Source organism: Marmota monax, unplaced genomic scaffold (assembly GCF_021218885.2).
Source record: "Marmota monax isolate L192 unplaced genomic scaffold, Marmota_monax_Labrador192_F-V1.1 WCK01_AAM20220418_F8-fsc00438, whole genome shotgun sequence".
NCBI lineage: Eukaryota > Metazoa > Chordata > Mammalia > Rodentia > Sciuridae > Marmota > Marmota monax.
In genome coordinates this window covers 327,035-340,941 of record NW_026693919.1, presented here as the reverse complement: position 1 = coordinate 340,941, position 13,907 = coordinate 327,035, and the positions used below count along the sequence as shown (strand labels likewise).

General features: G+C 42.3%; 1 protein-coding gene across 1 annotated transcript; it reads left to right on the top strand.

Moving 5' to 3' along the window:
- Window positions 1-12,106: 12,106 nt before the first annotated feature.
- On the top strand, window positions 12,107-13,073 carry LOC124106002 (acidic leucine-rich nuclear phosphoprotein 32 family member A). Its single transcript, XM_046463485.2, has one exon. It carries the CDS (start codon window positions 12,146-12,148, stop codon window positions 12,920-12,922), a length of 777 nt encoding a protein of 258 aa, XP_046319441.1. The 5' UTR covers window positions 12,107-12,145; the 3' UTR covers window positions 12,923-13,073.
- The last annotated feature ends 834 nt before the right edge of the window (window positions 13,074-13,907 follow it).

Genomic DNA, 13,907 nt, shown 5'->3' with positions numbered 1-13,907 from the left:
CATGTTAAAAGCCCAGTGTTTCTGCTGATGCAGAGTCATAGCCTCTGGGACAGGAGTTCCCAGTGTTTCTCTTTTGCTAGCAAAGCAATAAACCTCCTTTTTCCTCTTTTCTTACAACCTGTCCTTGTTATTGCATTGGCATCAGGGACAAAGGACTAAACCATTGGTAACAAACATACTGAAGCTGGTCAGTAACCTTGGGGCTAATTAAAATGTTTTTCAAAAATGGGGCAATGAGTGGTGGTGAGCTCACCGGCTGGAGGACTTTAGAGGTTTCTGTGAGGAACCCAGACTCCGCAGAGTTCCTATAGCAGTTTGCACAGTTCATATAGCAGAGGCCAAAGGCAGACTTGGAGCCAGAGGTAGAGGCCTGCAGCTCCCAGAGATAGAAGGCATCCCTAGACAGCGCCTTACAGGTACTGGGGATTGAACCCAGGAATGCTTTACAACTGAGCTATATTCCCAGCCCCCCTTTTTTTTTAATTTTGGTATTTTCCCAGGTTGGCCACCAGCTTGCAGTCCTCCTCATGAGTTGCTGGGATTACAGAGGTGCACATCTGGCTTCATGGTGTCTTTTGATGAGTAGAAAATTTTAACTTATCAATTTTTGTACTTTTATGGTTTGGGCTTTTTGTCACCCGCTGAAGAATTCTTTGCTTACCGTGAATTCATGTGGACATTTTCCTGTGCCCCTCACCCTAAAATTCTGTGCTTCTGGTGTGAGCCGATGATCCATCATGAATTAGTTTTTGTGTGAGACAGGTTGAGATTGACTTTTTCCAATTAGCTATCTAGTTCCAGCAATATTTGTTAAAAAAAGACCTTTTCCCATTGGATTCAGTTGGCACTTTTATTGAAAAATCACTTGACATTCAGTCTGACTTCCATAGTTTATCCAAAGGAATTAATTTTTCTTTTTTGAGAGTGTTTATTTTATATTCTTAACATTACTATACAGACATCTTGATGTCTAACCCTCCTTTTTAATGCAGAAGTATTCCTAAATTTTAGAAAGTTTTACAAAATTGGGAATATACATTTTAGATTGTTATAGTAAAAAGTTGCAAAGTAGTATTACAGCATAGTATAAATTTTCTTTGTACTTAAAATCAAGTGTGTATATATATAAAGGCATGGAATAAATTACTTTAAAATAGAAATGCACTTGGGTTAACCTCTATAGATACTTTGTTTTTTACTTGAATTTAATTTACCTTGTTTTTAATTGTATTTAAATCATAGTGGAAGCTCCAGCCTGGTTTTGAATCCTGATTTTTAATTTGGTAGTCCAAATTTGGAAGACATAATCTGTACAATCCATAAGAAGTATCTAAGCATTGACTTCTGTATAAATTAGAAGTGTGTATGGATTGTGTTCTGGCCCCTGGACTTGGCACTGGGAATACAGCAGTGACCAATACAGGTATAGGTCCAATTCTCAGGAGTTTATGACTTGAGGGCAGAGGCCGAATGTTTCTGAAACAACAATGAACAAACAATGTATTTAGGGCCCTATGATGTAAACAAAAGTCTTCCAAATTCTTCCAAGTCACTGATGGAAGCAGCAACTTTGGTAGGACTCCGTTTGAGTAGGACCTATCAACAGTATACAGATAACTTTGCTACTTTCTGTTTTTATTACGTAATGAAAATATTTTCTGAAGCCAGGATATATAGCATTAATATTGGAATGAGTGGGCATGTATATGTATGGTTTTCTTCATTGGTTACCTACCTTCTAAGGATCATTCATTCTAAAAACTTCTTTGCAAGGACTTGTTTTATATGTTGGTATTGTAACTCAAGCTTTTTTGTCTTTTTGTTTTGGGGTTTTGGTGTTGTTGTTCTGTTTTGCCCTAATGATGGAGTACCAGAGGTGATAGCCTATATTTTAAATCTCACGTTTGGTAGTGATACAAACATTTGTCACACTGAATAATTGTCACATCATTATAAGGGTTTCTGTTGCTTCTGTTGCTCACTAATCTGTAGGTATGTGTCTGAATTTTAACCACATATGATTGGTAAAAATTAGTTCTTGTGAGAATTTATGGTGGATAGGCCATCTGTTCCCTATTCCCAAACCCAGAATGAAAAGCTAGCCTTAGAATTCACAAGCCAGTGAGCTATGTGAAGTCTGAAGAGGGGATGTGGCATATACGCAGGTACCCCTGGATTTGGTTGCAGAAGCATACTCTTCATTTGATGGAAAGAATCTTGGTTTTTAGCTAATCCTTTCTTTTTTTTTAATTTGTTGTTGTTGTTGTCAACGGGCCTTTATTTTATTTATTCCTATGTAGTGCTGAGAATTGAACATGCTAGGCAAGTGCTCTGCCACTGAGCCACAACCCCAGCCCCTTCAGCTAATTCTTAAGGGTGGCCATGACCCCAAGTAATACTTGAGATGATAAAATAAACATCTGTGACTTTATTGTAAAAAAGAAAAATGGGTTAACAATATAGTACAAAATGTTATCAGGAGACTAGGCTTATGATCTTAGCATTTGATAAATTACTTGGAAGCTTTAGACATCTTCTCAGAAGCTCAATCTAGAAATTTGCACAGTTCATATCGTTAGCAATTTTTAGTCTTCTGATATAAATCAAATGTTCCCTCTCAGAAGATTTCCTAGGATACTATGTTCCACAAAGTCCCTAAGAGTTCTTAAACTACTCTATTTAAGTAGAAATGGATATTGAAAATTTTTTTTACTATGTTTCTCCCCACATATTAAGGTAATCAATCATTCTAATTTCCCTGGAAGTTTTCAATTTTAGCACTGAAAGTCCTATGTCCCAGGAAACCTTTCGGTCCTAAGCAAAATGATATGATTGGTCATCCCATGTTTTCCACCATCTCTTTCTTTCCTTATAAATCCTCCTGTCTATATGATTCAGACACTGCTTCATCTCAGAATCTCAGCACTTGTGCTTGGAAGAATGTATATGCGCACGCACACACGCATACACACACTCACAGTATTCCTCACAATGCTAACTCAAGTACAACCATATATTTTTCTTCCATTTCTACCTCATCTTTCCCATTGCCATCACCACCCTATCTCTCCACAGGGATGATTCCAAAAACATCTTGTTCCCTTTAATCACACTGCCAGAACAAATGTGGGGAACAAAGGAAAGTGATTCGTATGTTTCAGAGCTGAGCTGAGATGAAAGGGTACCTCATAAAAGTTACAGGATGCCTTTTTATCCAGTGAAATAAATTTTTATTATCTATTCCTTCTGTGCCAGATACTGTGCTACCCAGCATCCATAGAGTATCTGGTGTCCAGCTAATGAATGAGATAAATGTGCTCTCTTAACTCGGCAAGACTCATCCACATCCTGGATTTCCCTGTTCTTTGAGTTTCCATCAGACTGGGAAAATGTAATTCTGCTTTTGCCATTCTTTTTTTTTTTTTTTTTTTTTTTTTTTGTACCAGGGATTGAACCTAGGGTCACTTGGCCACTCAGCCACATCCCCAGCCCTATTTTTATTTTATTTAGAGACTCACTGAGTTGCTTGGTGCCTCACCATTGCTGAGGCTGGCTTTGAACTCGCCATTCTCCTTTCTCAGCCTCCTCAGCCACTGGGATTACAGGCATGGGCCACCGCACACCGCCTGGTTTTTGCCATTCTTTATCTTGGACTTTTAGTAGCAACTGACTCATTCCACTACCAATTCTTGCTTTCTAACTTCAGTGCTATTCCGAGGTTATTATGATACCTCAATTAATTTCTCTTAGAGGTTCCAGATCTTTCCCACACTTTGATGCCTTAGCCCACTATCACGTGGGATGTGACTTTGTCGTCTCCCTTCCTGAGATCAAAATCACTGGACAGAATTCCAGCTAGCATTCTCTCTCTACATTCAACTTTCTCTGGCTCGTTGGGGTCCTTTTCTCTTGCCCTCTTATCTTGAATTTGACAACGTGTTTTCTCCCCTCTGAGGCTACAGCCTTTATTCATTATCTCTTCCTCTTTTAACTTGCCTTTTTACTCATTACTCATCAGATGTAACTTTTCCTTCTGTCTTCTGACTCCTCTTCAACATACAAATGTGCTTAAATCATAAGTGTACTTAAGATGAAAAAAAAGACATCATCCGACTCCACCAATTAGAATTCCCACACGATTTTTCCTTTCTTCACTTCCTCTCCCCCTTTCTTACCTCCCATCCATTTCTCAACCTTCTGCAGTTGGGAATTTGCTGCTAATGGACTAAAATGCTCCCTCCAGGGATACCAATAAACTGCTTATAGAATGCCAAGCCCCCTCTGAAGTTCTCATCCTTCTCAGCTTCTTTGTGTCATTTGGAAATGTTAGAAATATCCTTTTCCAACTCTTCTCACGTTATGTACGCTGATTCTTCCTGTCCTTCTGTCACAGGGCCAGTTACCTCCTATTGTCTATTCCTCTCCCTTGTCTGGTTCTTTACCTTCTTTAAGTCTCACTCCACACCTTGTCTGTGTCATGGGCTTCAGATACAGCTCCATCCAGTAACTCCCAAACCTGTATCTCCATCTGACATCTCTTCCCAGAGTTTTCCGTTCATATTTCCAAACACCTAATAGATAGGTCCATGTGGAACAATCCAAAGACCATTAAATTCAGTAAGTCCAGAGTTCATTGGCATTAAAAATCATCATCCAAAATTCATTGACACCTGCTGTAAAATGTGTCACAAGCTGCATCTTCCCTGCTAGACATGCCTGTATCATTCCTTACACTTTTTTTCATTCCCACATCTAAGAATTTAACACATTACATCATATTAGCTCCTTTGGTAGAACTTTCAATCAGCAATGGCAGAATATCAACTCAAATTAGATTCAACAAGAAGGAATTTATTGGTCCATGGAACCAAACCATAGAGAGGAAGCTTCCACATGAATGATGCAGATTTCCCTCTCCACCGCTCATCTCAGCTTTTGGTTTTGCTTGGCCTCATCCTTTCAGGCCCCATGTGGAGGGGATCATGGCCACTAGCCACTCAGAAGGCATGTCCTGATAACAATAATGAGAAGAGATACAACATATGCCAGGCCCCATTCTAGGCACTGCAGAGCCCAGGAGGCAAGAAGAAAGAGAAAAAAAAATTTTTTCACTTGAAATTTAAATCCATAAATGAAATGTAAATTGAGCCAGCATGGGTCATGTCCTCACTGCCAGAACAAACATGAGCCTAAAGCCATGAAGTAGATGGACAGGCTATGTTATGTGCCCACCTTGGAGGTTGGGTGTTTCAAGTAAGAGGGTCCCAGTAATCAGAGCATGTGAGAAAGTGTGCCAAGCTAGGCTTCAGGGCAAGAAACGAAAATGCAGAAGCTCAATGGTGCTGATTAAGGTTCAGAGGTCTCTGTCTTATCTTTCTTCTTTCTCATAGAACTTTGGAAAGATGTCTAGCTGGAAAACTTTCATAGTGAATGCTGAAATTGTGCACCAAAGACATAAAAATCTCAGTAACACACCAGCAGAATGTTTGTTTTTATGCAATTTAACCTACCAGGGTCCCTTTTTCAGATAAATAATTGTTCGTTATGCCATTATGTAACTGCATAAGTAAACTCAATGTTTGTCAGCATTTTTGACTCTGGAATTCTGCACAGAGGAGATGGCGTTTGTCATGGGTAGTGTCCTTGTTTTTCTTCTGGTTATATATCTACAGTCCTTCTGATGGTTTATTGACTTTTCCATTCATCAGAAAAAATTTCTAAACATAATGAAGCCTAAATGGCACACACAGGCACATGAATTCCATGGCATGTGTAAATTAAGCCTCTTGCTGCAACATGTGGGGGAGATATTTCTCCCAGAGCTGAATGCTGCCAACAGCCAGGTGTGTGATGAGATGCTATTTTCGTCTCTCGTGGTTTAGGATGTGTGTGTTTGAGGGGGAGGGTTGCCCCAAGTCATTGTTGTGAGAAATCATTATCCTACCTCATGCTCCATTGAGCTGGAGAATGAATAAGAACCAATGTTCAAGAATGCAGTCTCCACATTAAGCTATTTCATCTGTTTTCTTTTCCTCTTGCGCTTTCATGTGATCAAAAGATCTTCCAAAATGGAATGCAGTCTTGTACGAAATTAAATTAATCTCTTATTTGTGTTTTACCAGAGAATATTTATCCCGAGTACGATTAGGCTGCAAAGCTTCCTAATTTGTTAAAAATAAAGGAAAGAAAGAGGAAAAGCCATTTAAGAGGAACATTCAAAAGAGAAAGCTCTACAGTATATTCTACATTTGAAATTCTACACGCTGTCAATCAACTGAATTCTTCCTGTGAGAGACATGGGTGTCCTTTTGCTGGATGTCCCCTCCTCACTCTTCACTTTGACTCTGCCCAGTCAGTTGTGTACAAAGTCCAAAGCTTTCTAAGAAATGTCCTGCCTGAGCCAGAATCAAAGGGAAATGGAATACCAGCAGCCCAGCTCCTTTTGTTCATGTTTCCCACTCCACATTATTTTTTTTACTGTTAGCAGTGTTCGAATTTCATACACAAAGCCACCTGCTATCAAATACAAATGAAGGAACAGTCTTTGTGGGTTTGCATGCTTGTGTGCTTGTGTGTGCCTGTGTGTGTCTGTCTTGGGCCTGGGGTAGCAATTTGGGTGTTGCCATGAAAGAGTCATTTATATGTCTGTATTTGAATGGTATTGCACTCAACAGGCAGGAATTACCCCCACCTCAGACTGCTAAATCCCAAATGAACATGACAGGGTGTGACATTTCCATCACCTTTTCATAGGAAGGGTCAAAATCATTCCATGAAGGCACTCATGCTGAGAGGCATTTGGCTTAACAGAGAGACCATTGGCCTGAGGGGTCAGGAGACCCTCGTCTTTCTTAGCTGTGAAAACTGGAGTACACAGGCTGTCATTGTTGCTCAGTGGTAGGGTGCTTGCCTAGTACATGTAAGGCACTGGGTTTGATCCTCAGCACTAAATAAAAATGAACAAATAAAAGAAAAAAAGACAATTGGGGTACATCACATTACCTGTGGGAGTTGCAATTTTCTCATCTGAAAAAATGAAAAGTTTGGACTAAGTCAGGAGGTCTCCATTCTAGATGCTCATTCAACTTATTTGATTTTTTAAAAATGGGGATACAAGAGCCTCACCCTAGACCAGTAAAATTAAACCCATGGGTTGAGTAGGTGGAGTCCAGACATGTGTTTTTTTTAAACTCCCAGCTGAGCCTAGTATGGCCAGGGTGGAGAAACACCAGGCTAGGTGACCTCCAACGTCTCTACCGTGCTAACCCTGCTGGGTTTGCTCCTGAATAGACAGGTGCCCACTGGCTCAGTCATACCTCCTTTGCCATCCACGTTGCCCAGACATACTCTAATGGAATGTCCTATGTGCCTAAATCATTAGCACCACAGCTCCAACAGAATGTGCTGAAACAATCAACGTAATTAGCTGGACTTCCCAAACTAATGGATGAGGAGTTTGAGGGCTGGGAGTGAAGGCACTATTGTTAAAAGAACCATCATGTCTCCTAAGCAAACTGCAGGACGACAGCAAAGCCAGCTCTTTCCTCTCTCAGAACTCTGCACTTCTAGCTCATTTGCCTGCTTACACCCGGCTGAGATTTTGCTTCTGCAGCTCAATTCTGTGCTGCAGAGATAAACTAATTTAATCAATAGCAAGAGCTGCATTTTGATCTTGCAATCATGTCACATAATTTCCTTTTCCAGGGCAGCGCACATTCCCGCCAGCCCCGTCCTCTGGTCTCTCAGAGCTCTTTTCCTCCTACTTCTTTTCAGCCTACCCATCGCCACGTGTTGTTCCACTGCCCACAGATCTGCTCCGCTGCTCTGTACTCCCAACCCCCTCCACAAGGTCTTCTTTTGTGATTTTCCTCTGTCCCCCTCCCCTTTTGTACACTCTCCTCTTCTTCCCACCCTTGCATTTCCCTGACGATATTGCATGGCCACTGATGATTGTGAGGAAGTGAAAATATGAGACACGGGCATGAATAATAAATCAGAAGAGCCAGACCGAAGCCAGCAGAACTGAGAACAGTATTTCAGAAATGCAGCCAAATTGTTGAGCAAGAGGCAATATCAAGTTATGGCAATCCGTGGAAGCCCCAGAAACAATTATGAAAATGCCACTCTAAGGAAGAACGCGTGGTCTTTCAGAGGTGAGCTGAGGCTTCATCCCCTCCTGTGCACTGAAGCTGGGCGCATGCCCACTCCCATTGCACTGACCTGCTGGATGTCTTGCCAGCCCATTCCTGGAATAAAATTGCCACCCTTGGGGGAGTGGGGCAGGTTGCAGAGGGATGGGAATGGTTATAGGGGCTGGAACCAGAAACTCCACATAGCAGCCAGGTCAGGAAGCTGGGAGGAAAGAGGAATCCAGATCGTGAGATTGTCAGAGGGGAAATAAACCAGGGGTCTGAAAGCCAAAGATGGTGGCCTTGTTGCTCTTTGAAGTAACTAGATGCCAATCTAAGTTTGAGATCTCAGCTCAGTTAGGTTAGGTAGGTCTGATCATAGACTTTTCCATTAGGTCTGAGCTGCTGTTGAACCTCTATTTATATTAAGATGTGGCAGATGTGTCTGTGAAGTCCTTAGACTAATCTGGGGACTTGCTGGAGCTGTTTTGTGAGTGAGAAGACTTTGGGACAATCTTAGCCAGTACTCTCACTGTCCCTTTTCACCAACCCCCCAAATGCCTGTGTAAATTGTAAATCCAGCTACATCACTATCTTGCCAGAAACCAGCCCTTAGCTCTTCATCAGCTGCAGAATGGAGGCTAAATTCCTCATCATGGCGTTCAAGTCCCTCTGTGACTTGGCCCAGCCTTGTGCCATGTCCAACTTTATCTCTCTCCATCGGCAACTTTACCTGACCATCCAACAGTGCTGAATGCTTTGTCCTCTGGGCACACTCTGCTGCCCCTCACCTACATGCCTTTCTTTCTCAGGTTTGTGTTTTTGGCCAGAAATTCCTTCTTAACCTCTCACCTGCTATAAACAGCTCCCACTTAACCTCTAAGACTTAGGAGTCCTCTTTTCTAGAAATTACTCCAGAGCCTTCCAACTGTCCTAACTCTCTTCTCCTCTTGCTCCCACCAAGCCTACGCCACTGCCCCTGAGAAGGACCTTCCTGGGAGCCTGGAATAGACATGATGAGGGCAGGGACCACATCTCATTCACATGCTAATGTTCCCAACATTCAATACAATGCCTGGAATATAGTATGCAAGACTCATGTTTATATGGAGAATTCTAGCTGGAAAAGAATAGTGACATATGATGACAGTATTCCAATTATATAGGTAGGAAATAACCACAGTCCCTGCGTTACATGAAGTTCAGCAATCTGAGCTACATTTCCCTTCCATGTCCCCCTTGATGGAGAGGTCCCTAGCACATCCCCCATCCTGAAGAGTTACAACTGTGATCTCATGATGTCAGCTGCTCCCAGGTCCTCAGGCTCTTCTCATCTTGGTTGGGCCTTGGCAGGCAGCGGGGACACACCCTGATGACTCTTAGGTTGCCAGTGGTGAACTGGATCTTTCAAGCCAAAACTTACTTCATTTTTCCCTGAATGAAGGCAATGTCTGAGTCAGAGAGGAAACAGGTAGAACAGGTATGAATCTCCATCTGCGAATTCAAATCCGCAAAAGAAACTCACCTTGATTTTTTTTTTTTGTAACTCATTTGAATTTCTACTTCAGTCTCATTTGTTTTCAGAGTCACTGTTCCTTTCTGTCCCTTTTCTAGGCATCTAAGCCCCAGGAGGGTTTGTGAGTCCTCAAGGTGAGGGTGCACCTTCTCTTCATCCTCCATGCCATCTGTTTTCACTCTGGTCCCCAATGGGAAAGCCAACCTTGCCCAACATCACTGCCCACCTAGGTGGCTGCCAAGGGCATCTCATTCCCATCTTCTGTCTGCCACTTTGAGGGGACAAGAAACCATGCTGGTGCCCTGAGAGGGCCTGGAGAACTCTGTAGGCTGACTATGGCCAAATCAGCCAAGTCACACTAGACAGTCATTGCTAATTCCTCAGAACCTTAAAGACATAGGACACATGGTCACTCAATTCTCAGATCCTATGAACTTATATGTATGGCGGGGGTGGGGGCGGTGTGGTTAGTTGGTTTTTTTCCTCCATAGTTCCTAACATTTGGCACAGGAACTGGGACTTGTGAGCCTCTTTCTCAGGGAGCTGCCTGGACCCATACTCTCACAGAGCCCCTATGGAGCCTGCTCTCTATGGGGTCTATGGCATCCCATTGTAGCCAGTATATGTGGGGAGAAGGGCCAAGTGTCTTCCTACACTCATCTGATATTCTACTGCCCCATTATCTTGCATGTTTCCATTTCCTCAGAGCCTATTTTTGGAAAAATCAAAAGCCACAGAAGACATTTCTCTTCCTTCTGATCTTTGGGGCCACATCCCTTCTGTGTGTCAACAATCAAAAACTGCAGTCCTTTATTAACTGGAGAGTAGGGGCTATATTGGAATGTAGGAAGAGCTTCAAAGGGGAAATAGTTAAGAATATAAGCAAACAGTTAGATAGCATTTGTAATGAATCAGGTACCATTTTAAGATTTTGCAAATATTACCTCATGAAATCACAGCAGCCCAATGAGGCAGATACCATTATTATTCCTGTTACAGATTAGGAAACTAAGGTTAAGCAGTGACCAAGTGGAGGAGTTGGAACTTCAGTGCAGGCAATGTGGCTCCAGAGTCTGTACCCTCAAGCACTGAAATGACAGCTTCTCACAAACCAGAACCCTGCCACACGTTCTTATTGTAAGATTCTTCCTTGAAGATGTGTAGGAGAAGAAATATGTTTTAAATATTATGATGGTGTCTTTCTTTTCCTACTCAAAGTTCTTATGCTGGGATTTAATTTTGATTGTTGTGAGACATCTATCAGTCATCTGTGTGCCTGTCAAAAAAAAAGGAATAGAAAAAGTCTAGAAGTCCTTAAAAATTCTCCACCATCACTAATGCCTTTATCTGCCTGCAGATGCTTTATTAAACCCTTCAGCCATGGGGAAAGAGTTATAAGGCCTGACCTCTGAAAAGATCTGCTAATTCCATATACTTCACTTTGCATGCCCTTAATAGCTCTGCTAATTCTGAGAATTATCATCTTGAAGGAAAAGGTACCCAAGAACACTTGTGGGCTTCTAATATCTCTAGAACAATCATTTTCAATACTTTTGTATCTTAGAACTTTTGCAATCTATGAAATACTTCTCCAAGAAAAATAAGTGCATAGATCCAAATGCACATGCCATTTGTCATAAAATGCTAAGCAAATTACTAAGTTCTGTACATGCAAATTCTTCCCAGAAGGGAAGTCACTTGACTCATTTCTGTGTTTTCAATACCTAGCAAAGATTAAACTAATTGAGTTAGATACATTCTGTTCCCACTCCAGCCCCCAGCCCATCAATAATGTCTCTCTGTGGTACCATAAAAGAAAGAAACTCTTCCCCTATTCTTCATCCAACCCAGATTTTCTGCAAATGCCTGGTGCTAACAAAGGACTGTTCTTTGTTTATTGTATGCCTGTACATTAGCCTCAGAGGCCCAAGCACTTACTCTTTGCAGGAGCTGATAAGAAGGGAAGACTTTGGTTTCTACACAATTTTGGGGTGGCACATACAGCTCTATTTGTCCCATGGGAGGGATATGGGATGGAAGGCACTGAGGTTCTCATCCTCTTTAGAACCCTTGGAGGACTCCTTTCCACCCTATTACTATAGGACAGCCACCCTCTGACTTTTCCCCTCTCGGAAGGGACTTTACCATCTCAAATTTTAAAACACCTTCTCAAAGAAAACTAGTTACCCTGTGCCTTAAGAGGACCCTGGAAGTTCACCTAACTCATCTTTTCACTTCTCTAATCAGGCAGCAGACAGAATATTTGGGTCAAGGCCAAACATTATTCTCCCTTTGAAGGAAACACAGAGGTGGTTCAGGATAAACTGTATGCAACTCAGAGACCTCTGCAAGAATCATTGTACCGGCAAGTACAAACTCGTATATATGTCTTGTGATTAGTTGGGTTCATGCCATTATTAAGAATAAATGGGCCCCCCTCCCCCATGGCTCGGCCGGCGCGCGGCGCGGGGCTCGGAATTCGGGCTCGGGCTCCGGCTCCATGCGGCGCGGAGCGGCGGGCGCGCGGGCCGGGAGGGTGCGCCGGCGGCCTGCGGCTTCCCGAGCTGGCTCCGAGCTCCAGGTGAAAGAACTTGTCCTGGACAATTGTCGGTCGAATGAAGGCAAAATTGAAGGCCTCACAGACAAATTTGAAGAACTGGAATTCCTAAGTACAATCAACGTAGGCCTCACCTCAGTCGCCAACTTACCAAAGTTAAACAAACTTAAGAAGCTCGAACTAAGCGATAACAGAATCTCAGGGGGCCTGGAAGTATTGGCAGAAAGGTGTCCGAACCTTACGCATCTAAATTTAAGTGGCAACAAAATCAAAGACCTCAGCACAATAGAGCCACTGAAGAACTTAGAGAACCTCAAGAGCTTAGACCTTTTCAATTGTGAGGTAACCAACCTGAACGACTACCGAGAAAACGTGTTCAAGCTCCTCCCACAGCTCACATATCTTGATGGCTATGACCAGGACGACAAGGAGGCCTCCGACTCCGATGCTGAGGGCTATGTGGAGGGTCTGGATGATGACGAGGAGGATGAGGATGAGGAGGAGTATGATGAAGATGCTCAGATAGTGGAAGATGAGGAAGACGAATATGAAGAGGAGGAAGGGGAAGAGGAGGATGTGAGTGGAGAGGAGGAGGAGGATGAAGAAGGTTATAACGACGGGGAAGTCGACGATGAGGAAGATGAGGAAGAACTTGGCGAAGAAGAAAGGGGTCAGAAGCGAAAACGACAACCTGAAGATGAGGGAGAAGACGATGACTAAGTGGAATAACCTATTTTGAAAAATTCCTATTGTGATTTGACTGTTTTTACCCGTATCCCCTCCCCTCCTCCAAATCCTGTCCCCTGAAACTTATTTTTTTCTGATTGTAACGTTGCTGTGGGAATGAGAGGGGAAAAGTGTACTGGGGGTTGCTGGGGGGGGAGGGCGGGAGGGGGTGGAATAAAATACTATTTTTACTGCCAAAAAAAAAAAAAAAGAATAAATGGGCCAGGCACAGTGGTGCATGCTTGTAAATAGTGGTTTGGGAGGTTGAGGCAGGAGGATCCTGAGTTCAAAGCCAGCCTCAGCAAAAGCAAGGCACTAAGCAACTCAGTGAGACCCTGTCTCTAAATAAAATACGAAATAGGGCTGAGGATGAGGCTCAGTGGTGGAGTGCCCCTGAGTTCAATCCCTGGTACAAAAAAAAAAAAAAAATAATAAATGAGGCAAAGAAGGCAGAGGCAGTTAAAAAGATCTTGGGAAATAATAAGAATGCCTTCTCCATTCTCCTTTTCCTTTCCTCTGGTGTTGGGTTGGCATAGTTTATCCTTTTTGTTCATTCCTATGAACGTTCTCTGTTTCTTTGGTGATTTCTTTCTTATGATCTATTCCTGTCATTAAAGTTTAGGATCTTAACTGTATTCATGAATTTTTATATGTACCTTGGAAAAGAGCATCTTTGTTTCTTACAGTGATCTCTGATCCTTTATGATTGCATATCCATTGGTAACTTCTCCCTGACCCGCTGCAGGGCTGGGGATCAAATCCAGGGCTTTGTATATGGTGGGCAAGTGCTATACCTCTGAGCCACATTTCCAGATTCAGTAATTGTGCTTGATATATTCCCCATTATATTTATGATTACATAAATTGCATATATGTAAAACTTTATGATGACAGTCTGCATATTATAAAACACCACAAAAAATGTTATAAAAAGATTAGATGAAACCATTGTGTTCCTTTTACAATGGTTAGCTTGGCA

Excerpts from the sequence above, each read along its gene's own strand:
- LOC124106002 (XM_046463485.2), top strand. The coding sequence starts at position 12,146 with ATGCGGCGCGGAGCGGCGGGCGCGCGGGCCGGGAGGGTGCGCCGGCGG.